The sequence below is a fragment of the Herpailurus yagouaroundi genome, unplaced genomic scaffold, assembly GCF_014898765.1.
Source record: "Herpailurus yagouaroundi ecotype Mexico unplaced genomic scaffold, PumYag 77, whole genome shotgun sequence".
Lineage (NCBI taxonomy): Eukaryota > Metazoa > Chordata > Mammalia > Carnivora > Felidae > Herpailurus > Herpailurus yagouaroundi.
In genome coordinates, this window is record NW_024412388.1 from 96,080,123 (window position 1) to 96,096,727 (window position 16,605).

General features: G+C 43.9%; 1 protein-coding gene across 2 annotated transcripts in view; it reads left to right on the forward strand.

Moving 5' to 3' along the window:
* Positions 1 to 11,001, forward strand: part of RAP1A (RAP1A, member of RAS oncogene family) — a 75,781-nt gene extending 64,780 nt beyond the window's left edge. For both annotated transcript variants that reach the window (XM_040471298.1, XM_040471299.1), the window contains exons 7-8: positions 3,129 to 3,244; positions 7,019 to 11,001. In XM_040471298.1, the coding sequence (XP_040327232.1) occupies positions 3,129 to 3,215 (87 nt within the window). In that variant the 3' untranslated portion in view covers positions 3,216 to 3,244; positions 7,019 to 11,001. The remainder of the gene's footprint in view (positions 1 to 3,128; positions 3,245 to 7,018) is intronic.
* The last annotated feature ends 5,604 nt before the right edge of the window (positions 11,002 to 16,605 follow it).

A 16,605-nucleotide genomic window follows, 5' to 3' on the forward strand; every position in this document is an offset into this window, starting at 1 on the left:
AGTACAGTCTTTCCTCAAAAAAAGCACTTGGAGATAAAAAGCATTAGGATTGATGCAGGAGCTTGGACGGGGAGACAGTAGAGCAGGGTCACCATCTGCTGGATGATTGGTCTTAGAGATCTGGCTCCTTGCTGTCCCTGTTCTTGCTCTCACTGGTACCTACCCACCAAGTTCATAGGGCTCAGCTGGGGCTGGGTTGGGCCAGGGTCCAGTGAGCACAGCAGACAGGAGGTGTTCCTTACCTTTTCAGCATCCCATGTTTGTGGGAACCCCCGTGCCGCTTGCTGCACCTCTCTCTGGGTGCAGTTTCCAGTGCAGCAGAGGTCCTTTTTCAGGACAGTCTTGTTCCAGTCAGCCCTCGACGTGAGGCTTTATTAGACAAAAATGGAAGCAGTAAAACAAAATGGAATAGATTAGCTATTTTAAGGATCTTAACTCTTTTGAGGGACATACAAATTTCATGCTAGAGTATAATGTTTGAGTTTCTTTTAATGTCTCTCTCTTTATAGCCTGATAATCCAGCTACAGAGTTCCTTTGAGAGAAACAGCTATCCTCCGAGAGCTAATGCTTTGTAAATATATGAGTGATTTCTGTTGGACTTCAAAATTTGAAATCACACGGGGACATACTGCTTGACTAAGTAGCCCTCTAATTCTCTGATACCTACATCAGAATATATGTATGTCTTAACTCTTATCCACACCATTTTTGGTATGTTCTGGAACTAGGACATAGCAATACCAGAATCACATCAGTCTTAATCAAGAATTAATTGTTCTTTGCTGAGGCTGGAATAATAATCTTGAAATACATTAAGACATCCCAACTGAGAATGACAGAGGGTTTGAGGAACTCCTCTGTGTTCCCTTTAGATTTTTCTGTAGTTCAGAGAAATGGGGAAGAACCTAGGCTGAGGACCCTGAGCATATCTAACCAAATACTTAACTATAGTTCGCACTTGCCTTCATCACATAACCAGCCATTGGCTGTGAGGTGGGCAGTGTTTGCCAAAGTTGTTGAGGGTATTATTACAAAATCAGTCAGTGTAGTCCCAGACACCCAGAACTGCTGGCGTGAACAAACGTGCGGTTTTGATTCTTGGACTATTTTAGTTTATCCATTTACTTATTTTTTATTTTACAGCTTCTTCATTGAGGCTAGGGAACAAAGGAGAACCTGTTTGTGGCTTTTCCACATTAGGTTTTTAAAGGGTTTCAGAGTTGTGAAACAAACTGCCATTTTGTCCATATATTCTGTGTTTTTAACTTTCTTAGAAATAAGATAATAGAGAAGTTAAATGGTTTGAAGAAGATGGGAGTGGGGAGGATAAAGCAGAAAGAAAAAAATATAAACGAATCACTTACAGCTTTGGGATAAATCACTGAGTAGTGTTTTTTTTTTTTTTTCTCTTTTTAACGATTTAGTCTTCTAATCTGAGGACCATTTTAAAAAGTAAATAGAAATTGTTTTATTTGAGCACCATCTTAAAGAAATGGAAACCAATGATTTAAAAAATATTTTAAAATTTATTGAAAATATGTAAGAACAATAAGAATTTCTGTTTACTCTTCCTCCAGATTCACCAGTTAACATTTTGTCAGTGTTTATATATCACACTTCTTTACTGCTAAATATGTTAGTGTCTGTACTCTTGGATCAAAGACATTTTCTTACACAACCACAACACAATTATTAAAATCAAGAAAATTGTTATTCACACAGCCCATGTTCAGTGCATATTCAGATTGTGTCATTTGTCCCTATAATGCCCCTAAAAGGTAGGACCTTTTGATACACTTCTACAAAGCACTATTTATCACAAATCAGTAATAGTAAGGAGATTCTGCGGTATTTGCTTCTATTCCAGGTCATTAGTGAGTATTTGCATTTCATAGCAAAGAACCAAATCCAGCTGATTTAATTGTTCCAACACTTTGGCATACTTAGCACTCTGAAACATAGAAATACATCAGAATTAAAATAGTCTGCTTCTGTGAAATAAGTACTGTTGTATTTTTGTCTTTGATGCCTTGCATTTTTCATCCAGAATGAACCCAAAAGATGTATTAATAGAAATGTTTTAATGAAGATGTATTTGTCACTTCAAATTGTGGTCACACACTTTTTTTATTTTTCACTTTAGCCAAAATTAACATCACCAAAAAGCGGCAAACGAAAACCATGTGCTTTTTTACGTATGATATCCTGAGAGGAACACATTATCTCTTTTGTCCTATTACAGCCCAAAATCTATAACATGAATCTAATCATGAGGAAACATCAGACAAACCCAAACTGAAATTCTATAAAGTTACTAGCCATCAGTTTTCAGAAATAACAATGTCATGAGAGATGAAGGCTGAAGAACTGATTTTAAAAGATTAAAATGACATGTAGTATGTGATCCGATGATGGATCCATTTGCGGTGGTGAGGAGAAGGAAGTACTCTAAAAGACATTATTGGGATAACTGATAAGATTGGGATCTGCAGTGTAGATGATACAGAGTAACATATCCGTGCTTAAATGTAGTAAGCATGATACCTACATGGCTATATAAGAATATCCTTGTTTTTAGGAGGTACATACTCACCCATTTAAGGACCCATTGTATGCAGAGTGCTCTCAAATGGTGTAGAAAATAAGAGAGAATATGTCTAGAGAGAAATGATAAAGTACACATGACAAAATGTCATTGGTGCATCCGAGTAAAGAATATACACCAGTCCTTGGTATTATTCTTGCAACTTAGGGTGAATTTGAAGTTTTCTAAACATAAAGTAAATGTGAAGATTCAAGTTGAGCATTAACTATTCCCTTAATAATTATGTTTTGAAGCATAGAAGATTCCATGAAGAATTTCACTTCACTACCATATTTTTTACAACTAATTTTTTTTTCTTAGGTTGATATTGAATGTCTTAGAGTACATGTATTTCCCTTATGGTAAATTGGTGAGTCCTGCTTTACCCTGAGGTCACCTGGGGCCTCTAAGAAACCTGCCATTAAAAACAAAGTAGCAAACAGAGATCCAAGAGCAAAATAACATCTAACAGAACCAGGATTGTTTTGTGAGCAAGATCTCAAATGTTTGTTGAATAAGACTTTTTTTCTTGTTTCTATTTAGATATTTTATGACCTGGTCAGACAGATAAATAGAAAAACACCAGTGGAAAAGAAGAAGCCTAAAAAGAAATCATGTCTGCTGCTTTAGACCCACAGTAAGCAGCAGCTCTGAGCCAGGTAAGGTACCAAAAGCAGAACAGATGCCTTTCTCATGCTCTTATTTTGGGCTTTCCCCAACCCAAACCACTTCCTGTTCCACCTGTTAGGGTATTTCCAGTTTCTGTAACTTGTAAATGGGACCTATAGCTCGTAGATCTCTTCATCTGTTGATAATTTGTCTTTCTCCCTGTGAGAAGAAGCTGTCGGAGGGCAAGGACCATGTATGTTTTGTTCACCACTGTGTCCCCAGTGCCAGGTACAGAATGGGAATTCAAAAAATAGTGTTTGAATGAATAGAATGCCATCCAGGGTCACTCCTAAATTCATGCCACATTAAAGTGGAACATGGTTCATTCTGAAACAAATTGCTGAAGTGCACATTTGATTAATTATTTCAAAGTGAACACCCCTGTGTGTATCAATAATGGTCATTCCTACCATGGGGCGCTTGGGTGGCTCTGTCGGTTGAGCATCTGACTTCGGCTCAAGTCATGATCTCACGGTTTGTGGGTTCGAGCCCCGCATCAGGCTCTGTGCTGACAGCTTGCTCAGAGCCTGGAGCCTGCTTCAGATTCTGTGTCTCCTTCTCTCTCTCTGCCCCTCCTCCGCTCATGTGCTGTCTCTCTGTCTCTCAAAAATAAGTAAATGTTAAAAAAAAAAAAAAGTCATTCCTATCCAATGTAACCCCTACCCTGATTCCTAACATCATAGTTAGTTTTGCATCTCTTTGAACTTAACATTTAGAAAAGCCAGTATTATGTCTACTTTTACTAAAAATATGTTTTCGGGAATTATCCTTGTTGCATATGGCAGTAGTTCATTTTTATCATGTAACTGTACTAGCAATATATTTATATATTCTGCTACTAATGGACATTTGGGTTCTTTTCAGGAACCAATATGGGTAATTCTGTGCATTTTTGCATGAGTCTTTATTCACATGTGCATCATTTCTGTTTGGTGTGTTTGTGTGTGTGTGTGTGTGTGTATGTATATATATATATATATATGAATGAAATGGCCAGTCTAATACCATATAACTGATAGTTTTAGTAGATACTTCTAAAAAGGTTTTCAAAGTAGTTGTACCAGTTTACGCGTCTAGTAGCAGTTTGTGAGTTCCATATCCTCCCCAAATTTGATATTGTCAGTCTTTTAACTCAAGCCGTTCCACTAGATACGTGGTAGTATGTTGTGGTAGTCATTTCTTTATAGGTATAGGTTGACTTCTTTGAAATGTTTTGTCTGTAGGCTTCTAAGTAGTAAGTACCACTTAAGTTTCCATTAAGTGAAACCATTGGAGAGAAATTAGTGGCAGCATTGAAGCTGCCTACCAATTGAGAAACCAGGCCCTGTGGGACCATTTGGGGTTTTTTTCTCTATTTATATTAAATCCCCTGAACAGTTTCTGCTTTGTCTTCATGAACTCTTTAAACCATACCATAAAAGAATATTTTCATGAAGTGGATTTATGATGTAATTTAATGCTGGTTATGTGCCTATTACTAATTTTGTCAGGTTAGAGGAAAGTCTGCTGTTCCCACTTGAGAGTTGGTTACACTATTTTGTAAGTCTCTTGGGTCCATTGAGCAGATTACCTCTTTCAGAGCACCAGATTAACTAACACGTGCTTCCTCAGAGACTTGGTTGAATCATTCTCTTCAGGGAAACAACTGAGTAATTGTATCCCCTTCTTAAATGAAGGTAGAGGAAAATGGGCAGAAAGGAGGAAACAGCAGGGGTTTGCCTTCGGTACTTGGATTTGGGAAAGATAGCTTCTGGTCGAATGTTTGCTTTAGGCTCTTAGTGAAATCTTGATTCAATAACTATAAATCATTAGCTCCCTGAAGGTGTTATTTTAAAATTTGCTGGTGTGTGTGTTTGGGTAAGGGTACACAGGAAAAAGAGGACTCCAGTTCCTGTTCTGATCTATATTCTTTTTTTCAACATTTATTTATTTTTGGAACAGAGAGAGACCGAGCATGAATGGGGGAGGGGCAGAGAGAGAGGGAGACACAGAATCGGAAACAGGCTCCAGGCTCTGAGCCATCAGCCCAGAGCCCGATGCGGGGCTCGAACTCACGGACCGCGAGATCGTGACCTGGCTGAAGTCGGACGCTTAACCGACTGCGCCACCCAGGCGCCCCTGATCTATATTCTTTAACTCTCTTGTAGTTGGCTGTCTTGTTGATGCCATTACCTTAGCTGACCCTAGTTTAATTTCCAGTTCTCAGAAAATCTCTTTTAGCTTACGTTTAAGGGAAGAGGTGCCGTCTCCTGGCCTGTTGTGAAAATTCCTTCATATGTTGTGTTTTACCTTAGATGAGAGATCTTGGCCTAGATCTGGAAACAAGACTTTCATCCTGTTGCATAAATTCTTAGGCTTTGATATATAATTCAGCTTAACAATATATTCAATAAGTCACCTGAGATCTCTGTGGATGTTGGATAATAACAAATAACAAGTCATTTCTTTAGTGATCGGAATACTTTGCAGAGCAAAGAAATCACAGAGTGGTTATAGACTGGAAGTGCCATGTTGATCTCATTTAAAAAGTACAAAGGTTGGGGGTACGTTTAAGTAGTTCTATATATGTTTAGTAAGAGTACATGAATGTTGAGGGCAGTTTATCTGGCTTTACCCTTAAGCAAGATTGTATTGAAGCATGTTAATCTCTTTTCAATATGTCCCATTTTTATTTTTTCCAACGTTTTTATTTATTTTTGGGACAGAGAGAGACAGAGCATGAACGGGGGAGGGGCAGAGAGAGAGGGAGACACAGCATCGGAAACAGGCTCCAGGCTCCAAGCCATCAGCCCAGAGCCTGACGCGGGGCTCGAACTCACGGACCGTGAGATCGTGACCTGGCTGAAGCTGGACGCTTAACCGACTGCGCCACCCAGGCGCCCCAATATGTCCCATTTTTAAAGACTAGGAGAGAAGAAATTCATTTGCAGGAAATTCTTTCTTTAACCTAATTTTTTTCTACTGAGCAGTACCACTAACGTTGAGTCTTCCACCTTTGCACACGGGGATCAGCTCTTTCTGTGTCCTCTCTTCTGTCCAGTATTAGAGGTGGTAGTCCTGGGCGACTGGGTGGCTCAGTCGGTTAAGCGTCTGACTCTTGACCTCGGCTCAGGTCATGATCTCACAGTTCATGAGTTCAAGCCCCGTGTCGGGCTCTGTGCTGTCAGTGTGGGGACTGCTTGGGATTCTGTCTCTTCCTCTCTGTCCCTCCCCTATTCATTGTCTCCCTCTCTCTCTCTCTCTCTCTCTCTCTCTCTCTCTCTCTCTCAGAATAAATAAACTTAAAAAAAAAAAAAGAAGTGGTAATCCTAATATTCTATAGTACTGAAATGGTTAAAAAAATTTTATGTACAGGTGTCATTTCCTTTTTGGAAAAGGAACTTTTAAAAATAAGATGATAATGGGATAGAAATAAAGTAATCACTGTTTTCTGCTTTACAGACAGGACTGTCAGATTGTGAAAGCAATCAAACTATTTTTTTTAAACATTTTTAAAGGGAGTTTAAAATAGCCCTGTTACTGTAGCTGTTTAGTATAATTTGTCAAGTAACAATCAGCCACAGTCTGTTTCTTTGTATATTGTTAAATATCTGCTCGTTCACTACCATTTTCTGACCTCAAGAGATTCATATACATATATATGCGTATATACACACATATACGTATATATATGTATGTGTGCATGTATACGTATGTGTATGTATATGTATATGTATACATATCTATGTGTGTATATATATGTATATCTCTATTCGATGTTCTAGATTACAGGAATGAAGAACTGTTGCCTAATTGGGAAGTGCCAGCATTCCAGACCTTCAAAAATTAAATCTGATGAAGAGGCTTCTCCTGTTTTATATATTATGTGAAGAATTTAAATCTTGTATTGGTTTGCACAAACTCCCTGGAGAAAAAAAATTGCTCTGTGTATATCTCTTGGAAAATAAGACAATAGTATTTCTCCTTTGCAATAGCAGTTATAACAGATGTGAAAATAAATATACTTGACTCTAATATGATTATACAAAAGAGCATGGATGCATTTCAAATGTTAGATATTGCTACTATAATCAGATGATTTCATATTGACCTTTTTATCATGATTCCTCCCTGTCAAGCACTAAAAAGTTGAACCATTATACTTTATATCTGTAATGATATAGATTATGAAATTTCCCCTCAAACTCATTGCAGCAGATAACTTTTTGAGTCATTGACTTCATTTTATATTTAAAAAATTATGAAATATCATTCTGTCATTATATTCTAATTAAAATTGTTTGTGCATAATGCTTTGGAAAAATGGGTCTTTTATAGGAAAAAAAACTGGGATAACTGATTTCTATGGCTTTCAAAGCTAAAATATATAATATACTAAACCAACTCTAATATTGCTTCTTGTGTTTTACTGTCAGATTAAATTACAGCTTTTATGGATGATTAAATTTTAGTACATTTTCATTTGGTTTGTGTGTTTTTGTTATTGTTTGTAGATTTAAGACTTTTATTTTATAACGGTCACATTGTTTCAATGTGCTTTTATGCCTGGTACCTGCACACCACTTGGCTTTAAACCCTTCAGTAATTGCTGGTTTCTCTAAGAACAGACATCACACTTTCTGTTCCAGATGTATTTATTCCTACTATACAGCAAATCACATCAGACTACATAGAATAGTTTTGTATATTCTCTCTTGATCTTAAAGATTGTATCTTATTGAATAAAATATCTCACTGTGTATTATTTTTATATGTAAAAATAAGTTTAATACTGTATCAGGGGTTAACTTTACTATTTCAGATCTTCCACAGCTTGTCATTTCATCAGGGGAATCCTTTGTCATTGTTAATTTGTTGGGTAGAAGCCCACCAGCGAAATGTTATGAAAGAATTTTCAAATTTGCTTTATGATAGGTTGAAGAATTTGAAAGAAGTAGGAAAAAGTGAAAAAGCATGTCAAGAATGTTGTCAGTTTGCTTTTGCTTCGACTACATGTGAAATAGTATAGTAGTCATAGTGTGGAAACGACTGCTAAGTTAAAAGTTTAGCTGGCTGTATAGTGGTGCTTTTCTTTTCCTTCCCAATTTTCTCTGTTTCTACAAAGATGGCGCTTAATGAGGACATGAATCTAGGGTGACCATATATGACTGATGTGCTCTCCACAGAGGAGCACAATAGCTTGTTCAGGCCGGTCAAGTGCTGGCAAAGGAGAGAAACCAGCTTAGGAAACCCTGTGCCTTGTCCCTGAATACTGAGGAGGAGATGAGTCCTAGAAAGTCTGCATCACTGCTCAGGGATCTAGATACTGTCTCGTTGCAACTAGGTATGAAGTAGTGTTCATGCCTCGCTGAGACTTTCCAGGAATGTGGTCAGTCCATAAGCTGCCAAGTTGAGATTTAAGAATAAGATTTCAAATATAAGCTCTGACCAACCTGAGAAAATGTTAAGATATTATGAAAAAAAAAAAAAAGAGAAAAGAAAGAAAATTGGAAACTGTATTCTTTTGAGTTTGAGTTTCTAATACATTTAGTTAACTGATACTTTCTACTGATCCAGTTACACGTAGGTCTGGGATTGAGGGGCCAAAAATCTAATGAATGCAATAAATCGAAAATAAGTAAGTGAAGTGTTAGGGCCAGTGTGTCCAGGTCAAGGTGGCATATATTAAGGTCCTCTAGAGTCACTCTGCTTAAAAACTTACCTCTCAAACACTCCTTTCGACTTAAAATCATAGACAAACATCGCACACATAAGTAAAAATTGCCAAACATTACCTGTTACATAGATTGTGTGGTTATTTACCAGATCAATAGGGATCATTAAGAATAACCCCCAAGCTCCAGTCTGCTCCTTGGTGACCCTCTTCTCCAGTCCACTTGGGATGAAGTCAGAAGCATGAAGAAAAACGCCCCGGTGGCACACAGCAGCACGCAGAACAGGGCCTGCTGAAATCAGAGGTGCAGTACTATCTCAGCAAAACCTGCCTCTGCTGAGCCAGGTTGGAAAGGCATCCTGTCAGGAAGGGAGCTGGGTGCGCTTTTATGTGGTCCCTCTGTGGACTCTGCAGTCTTGGTTCCAGAGAGGAGGGTGCCTGAAACTAAGATGTACTTGGTGTATCTTACATAGCTGAAAAATCCCAAAGTCCTCAAGGATATTCTGTGACTCTCATACGCTAAATATCCAAGAACTGGTATGTTCGTATTTGTGACTCTTCAAAGCATGATGGCTTTAGTCATATGAGTAACATATCATTTAAAGGAGGCTTGACGTCCCAGTTGATAGTTTTTCCCCACTAAAGCACGAACGACTTTAATGGCTTTCTAGTGCTCCCCCCAATCTAGTTTTAGAAACAAAACAGTAAATACATCATCTATAATTTTACCCTCCACCAGGGGGAGCTTCAGTATCAGTTAATACTTTTACAAGCCTTGAATGAATAGTATGAATTCAATCCATCTGTTCTTATAAATAAACACTGCTTGCTTCACAAAGAGGCGTAAAGGCCTTTCCTCAAGAATTTGAAATCTACCGGGCAGGGGAGAGAAGTAAGAAATTCATCAAAGATGTGAAAATACTGTAATTCATTAAACCGTGGTCACAGAGTTAGTTCTCTTAGGAATGTTAGGAGAAATATGGGTGTTGGCATGTTATCCTCTCTCCCCTACAGCTTTGAAATAGTTTCTCTTTGGCCTCTTGATCTGCCATCATGACTGGCCACCTTTTACTCCTCAGTGAAAGGGTCTGTTTCTTTGAAATTAGAATGTACTTGGGAAAAGTTAATCCTTGGGAAGGTGCTGATCTTTACTTTATTACCCGCATCATTTAAGACAGGTTACTTGGTCGGGAGCTATTTTTCTCCATATATGAACATCATCATTGGACCTGCCCCATTTCAGTATTTTGCCTCATTTTCCTCATCAGGGACACCTATATTTGTCAGTTCACGTATCTCATTTTCCTTTTTAGGACTGAGGGACAGAAAGAAAGGTTACCTCCGTATTTTCATTGATAAGCAATCGCAGTAGAATGTTAGAAGACATAAAATATGCTCGTATAAATTATATGTGTGTTGTGAAACCAAAGTGTGACGACATTGTCAGGTATTTGGAGGAGGAAAATAGCTTGTAAAACAACCTTTTGTTTTATTTGGGTCTTGTACTTATTTAAGGTGCTACATAAATGTGTAAAAAAGCCCCTCTTGACTCCGCTCCAAACTTAAAAGGGCAGAGTGGTTTGGGTGCTCGGCCAGCATCTGGAAAAAGCCCATCTTGTGCAGGGAAGGAAATGAATGCAAGCTTTGAGGTAGTCCAACCACCAAGCTTTTAGTGTTTCTATTCCCCAAAAATGTAAAAAATGCAAGTTATTCTTGAAAATGTAGTACAGACATTACATTGAATATGAATATTTTTTTTTACTGCAGTTTTATCTTGGGTTTGCTGAATGCGCAGTCCATTTATTTAATGCCATGTCTTGCTTAAATATTCTTGTCGAGAACAGCTGGAGACTTTGAACTGGATGCTTGGTTCTGCTTTCTGGAAAGGCAACATGGATTCTGTTTTGCAGACATTAAGAAGAGCTTTAAAAGGGTATTGGGGGATACAACTCTTTGGCTTTTTAAGAAGAAGCCTCCTGTGGTTCGGAGCCCAAGGTGTGACATACATTTCCTGCTAATTGCTTCTCTTAAGAAGCATGGGCTTGGCTGTTCCTCTTGAGGAAAAACCTTAATAAACCTTCCCATTTTACCAGTGATGTGACTCTTATTTTGAGCTGTTGTTTTCAATATATTTTGTTGTTGTTGTTAAAGCTTAACCCTGTGCGAGTTCTTGTGTTTGCTTCTAACCATGTAAAAATTCTTGTAGGGCGTATAAAGCAGAGATGATCCTTATGCACCTGCCAGCAAATATTGATAGTGCTTCGACTCCATACAAGATGCTGACCTGCATGTTGGGGATACAGCCGTGAATGATACAAAAGTCTCTTCCCTCCGGGAGTCTTTGGCAGGACACAAGACTGTGTGTGTGTGTGTGTGTGTGTGTGTGTGTGTGTGTGTATGGTGTGTAAAATGCTGAGTGCTCCGGAGAGGAGTTAAAAGGATAGGAGTGCTGGGCAGAGAGAATGTGGTGGTGGGTCAGAGGTTTATTCCCTTGCTGAAGTTGCTATTTGCATAAATATTTGAAATGTGCCTCCCACACAACTGCCTGGGGGAAAGAACCGCCTTCCATGCATTGGGAAGTGTCTGCAAATGCCATGAGGTGGACGTGTGCCTGCATGTTGGAGCACCAGCAATATGGCTGGAGTGGAGTGTGCAAGGGGGGAATGGTAGTAGGATTGGGTCGGGGTTGTGGGGGGGGGAAGGAATTTCCTTCAGCATGGGCTGAGCGGGGCCCATGGAAGGGATTTCAGCAAAGGGCATAGGGAACATGATCTGACTCAACCTATCATCAGGACACTCTGGCTGCTGAGCTGAGACGAACCTGTGAAAGGGCAAGGGTGGGAGCAGAGAGACCAGTTAGGAGAAAGTGGAGTGTGAGTGAGGAGTCCAGGATAACGCCAACATTTTTTTGCCAATAATCAAGATAGTGAAGATTGTGGCCGGAGCAGGCTTGGGAGTTCCATTTTGGACGTACTAAGTGTTAGGAGCAGGTCACATCCTAGAGTTGCACGGTAGGCAGTTGGGTAGGAGTCTGGAATTGAGGGGAAGAGATCTGGACAGGAGATTCACAGTGAACGTTCAAGAACACGGAGCTGAACAGGATCATGGTGTTGATTGTAGGTAGAGAAGTCCAGGGACTCCCATCATTGAGGTTCGGAGATGAAGAGGAGTTAGCAAAGGAGAACATGAAGGTCACTGGTGACCTTGATGGGCTGTCAGTGGAGCAGTAGGGGGCAGGCCTGGAGTAGCATAGGAGAAGACAGGAAGAAGGTCATTGGAGACATCAGGTGTGGACTGCCCTGTTAAGGTGGTCGAGACTGCGCTTGTTGGTGAGCTGATGGGAGTGGCCCACTGAGGAGGAAAACTGAGCAGGCTACATGGACGGAATCTAGCATACAAGTACAGGGGCTGAGCCAGATGGGAGTATGGGCAGGCATGGCGGTGGGAGGAAAGACAGTACGGGGTCAGAGAAACTGGTAGGTCACAAAGAACTGATAAAAAGTACCATGAGGAAGTGTCCTACAAAGTAGTAGGAGACAGAAAGGACCGATGCTTTCTGTTCTGGGCCAGCTGCTATGCTTCAGGAAGGGGAGTTTGAAGTGGGCCTTTAAGGGTAGAATTTCAACAGGTAAATGTGCGGAAGTGTCACAGGCAGGTTTGCAGAATACGGGAGCGAGAAATTACCTAGTTTCGGCTGACATTAATGTGGAAATAATGGGCTAAGAAGTAGATCGGGACCATGTTGTGGCGAGCCTTGAAAGGAGAAGGTGACCGTCCAGTAGGGAGAGCTAGAAAAGTAGGGCCTGCTGTTCATTCAGGTGCCACTGAGAAGGTGGGTACAGGGAAATTTCAGAAGAGATCTGGATTTGCAAGAGTAACTCCCCCTGGACTAATGGTCTTTTCAGTCTTCATTCCTCACTTCGTTTTCCAAAACCCTTTCTCTAATGATCTGAGTCATGTGGTTGTGATCATTCGCAAACAAGAGCTCAGTTTATGTTTTTTTAATTCTTTTAATGTTTTTATTTATTTTTGAGAGAGCGCAAGCAGGGGAGGGGTAGAGGTGAGGAGACCCATAATCCGAAGCAGGCTCCAGGTTCTGAGCTGTCGGCACAGAGCCTGACACAGGTCTCGAACTCACAGACTGAAATCATGACCTGAGCTACAGTTGGACGCTTAACTGAACCACCCAGGCACCCCTACCTTTTTTTTTTAATGTGCATTTATTTTTGAGAGGGTGCACATAGGGAAGGGGCTGAGAGATAGGAAGACAGAGGAGAGTCTGACGCGGGACTCAAACCCACAAACTGAGATCGTGACCTGTGCCGAAGTTGGACGCTTAACTGACTGAACCTCCCAGGTGCCCTGAAAGCTCAGAGAACCAGCATTAATACTTGGGCACACAAAGGTAGTGGAGAGGGTTGAAGAGAAAAATCTCCTTTGTTAACTCTGTTCCTCTGTTCCTCTGACCTGATTGTGCCCCCCTCAGACCTTTTGGCTCCTCGCGGGCATACAGCCACCCTCAGTTCCACCCTCACACCCTCCCCCTGCTCTTGCTCTGACTCCCCCCTCGTGAGACCGCAGCCTCTGTCCCTCCCAGCCCTCCCCTTGGCATCTGCCAGCGTGATTGACAAGTCGAGTAAGGGAGCGTTTTTCCTCAGTTCGCTGCTGTTGGGGAGCTGCCAGCTTTCCCACCAAGACCCCATCGTCCAGGCCCTCCCTTGTGTACCCACCCACCCACCACCACCACCCCCGCCGCGACCACCTTGCCCCTCCCATCCCCAGGGTCCCCAGTTGAGCGGGTTGGGGAGTTTGAAGGAGCCGCCGGGATGAAGGGAAAAGCCTGCAGCCTTCCCAGGTGGGAAAACAGGACGTGGAATTATGGGCCAGGCACCGGGCTCTGCCTGCTTTCCTGGGAGGGGATGCATGTAATGGAGGAGTTTAAAGAAGATATTTGATCCCCACACTCCCAGCGGGGTCCTGAAGCCAAGGCCAGCGGATTTGGCATTCTTTGGGCCCTTGAAATCTCTGCTGGAGAGCCTAACCCCTTGTTTTCTGGGATATAAATGGTCTTATCTTAACAGATGCTTGGGACCTCCGATCAGGGCTTCTAGCACCTGCCTCAGTCAGTCTGGCCCAGTGCTCCCTGTGATAAGGAGCAGGCTCCCTAGGCTGGTCCTGTGGAGCTGGAGCTGTCGCTGTGGCCCGTGCACGTCGCAGGCTTGGAGTGAGAGCCTGCAGGCCTTCCAGTCCCAAGCCTGAGTCCGTGTAGGGATTTCGGGAGCTACACTTAGCCCATTTGGAAGAATCTGGTTTTTTGGGTTTGTGTGTGTGTGTGTGTGTGTGTGTGTGCCTTTTTAAAGCAAATTTATGCCTGAGACCCTCCGCTTTCCCACCACTTCTACGCAAATGACTACGAATGCTGCCTTGTGGGCAGCTCAGTCCCTGGGAGACAATGCCTGGACTGTGGCCAGTAGTGGGGGCTGGAGGTAGGGAAGCCTGAACACCCAGCTCTCAACTTCCTTCCCCACTGCCCCGCCCTGACTGAGCCTCCATAAGTACAATGGAGGAAGGAGAATCCGGCAGACTCCATGTCCCCGGGAGGGGTGGGGATCCCTGGCAGTGCAGGTTAGGAAAAACTTCTTGGGTAGAGTACGCCTGGGGCCAGATGTCGTTGCCAAATGGACAATGGCAATGGGGGAGAGGGAGTGGGCAGAAAGGGAGACCGTTGGGAGGCCGGGGTAAAAGCAGTATCCTCTGAAATGGGAACTGGGGCCCATGTGGGACTGAGCAGGCTTGGGAGAGAAGCGGCTGCGGTGGCCATCCGAAGGGCCCGAGCTCTGGGCAGCCCAGTGACACTGAGGCCCCTGGACAGCCTGCATGAGAACAAGATTGGCCTGGGCAGCTGGCGTGGAGAAGCCAAAGCCACAGGGGGTTACAGAGGGCATGCACAACAGCTTAGGGACGGGGCTAGCAAGGGGCCTTGGGAGCGGCTGAGGGGGCCTTGACCGAGGCGGGCCTTACCGACGCAAGAGCCGGGCTCAGCCCAGGGCTCGCCCTGAAGACTGTGTTCGGTGCGGGAGATACAGAAATGAGTAATGAGTACTTGGTACCCTGGAGGTGCTCACAGTCTAGAGGGGAAGACGAACATGCGAAACGGCAATTTTAAAAGGGGTTCCTGTGGCTGGGTATACAGGCGCAGGTAAGGGCCCCCGGGAGGGCTTCACAGAGGAGGTGCTCTCTGAACTGCAGTGGAAGCTGAGTAAAAAGCCAGTCTGAGGCCATGGGGAACCTGGGTCTCGGAGACCAGCCAGTGCAGAGAGCCACTCAGCAGCACAGGGCCCTGGAAGATAGGGCAGGGGTTGGGGGAGGGGAGCAGTGCCCCCAGAGGAGGCGGAGCAAGTCCACTGGGGTCTGCTGGGGGAGGGCTGGGCCTCCAGACACCAGGCAAATCAGGCTGGCTATGGATGAAGTCACCGTACCTTGAAGACCTTGCCCTCACCTCCCCTATTCTCCGCCCCCCCCCCCCAAGGCGAAGGAAGGTGGGGAGCATTTCCTTGCAGCTGCGGCCTCCTGAGAGGCGATGAGGAAGGGAAGGGGGCTGAGGGAAAGGCAGCAGGAAAGGGAAAGCAGCTGGGGCCGGGTGGGGGTGGGGGTGAGCAGAGCCAGAAACAGGAAAGCAGAACGCACCTCTGCCCCTGGAGGGAGGACACGTTCCCCCTACGGCAGTGCCCCCTGAGAGCTGAACCACCCCACCCTGACCATTTGGAGGCAGCTAGGGGGCTTCCCCGGACTGGAGAGAACCAGAGGGGTAGGGGAAGACAGCCCAGAGCCGGTCACGGGCAGGAGAGGGTGGAGGTGTGGAGCAAGCCTCCAGTTTTTGGCCGTGATTCCTAGGCCCTGGAATGGGGCGGTCCTCTTGAGCGCCATGCCCAGAGGGGCATATCTAGAGAGAATGGATTCTGTGGAGTGGAAGCCAGGGCAGCAGCTGTGGCCTGAGGCCTTAGTGTACAGTTTGAGGCACCCAGGGACCCGGCAAGAGGCAGCATAAAGGGGAAGTGTCACAGTCCCTTGTCAGATTAGTATCGCCCCAAGCACTGTGTGGAGAGGTAGGCGCCCCCGGCCCAAGGGCCCCCTCCCTCAGTGTTCCTCAGAGGCCTCTCTCTGACCAGGACACCAGGATGCCTCCAGAGACACCTGGGGGGCAGGGACACTAGAAGCGGAGGGAGAACGAGGGTGTGAAACTTAGTTTAAAAAAAATAATAAAAGTAAAAAGAAAATAGTACCAAGGGGGTGACTGCAGTCTGGGGTCCTGATCCTGCCCTTGTCCCCCGGGGCTGGCTAGGCCTTTCCTCCAGGCCTGTCATCCTGAGCCCCTGACACCTCTTGCGAGGGGCGGCTTCAGGGCCCCTCCCACCCCATCCAGGGGGGCGGAGGGGGGGGGGATCCTAGCAGAAGTGCCACTAGCACCTTTAGGCCACTAGTCCCCAGGGCGACTGAGGGGAGGGGCAGGGGTGAAGTGTGGGGCTTGGCAGAGACTCTAGCAGCCGAGGCCTTAGGGAGCAGAGAGCAGATCAGGGCTGGACTCTTCTGAAAGCCATCAGAACTTGGCTCATTCAGCTCTCCAGTCCTTGCCAGGAATGTGAGGGCCCGCGGTTGACTGCGAGGGACAGCTGGGTACAGGAGGGGCTGGCGGTGTTC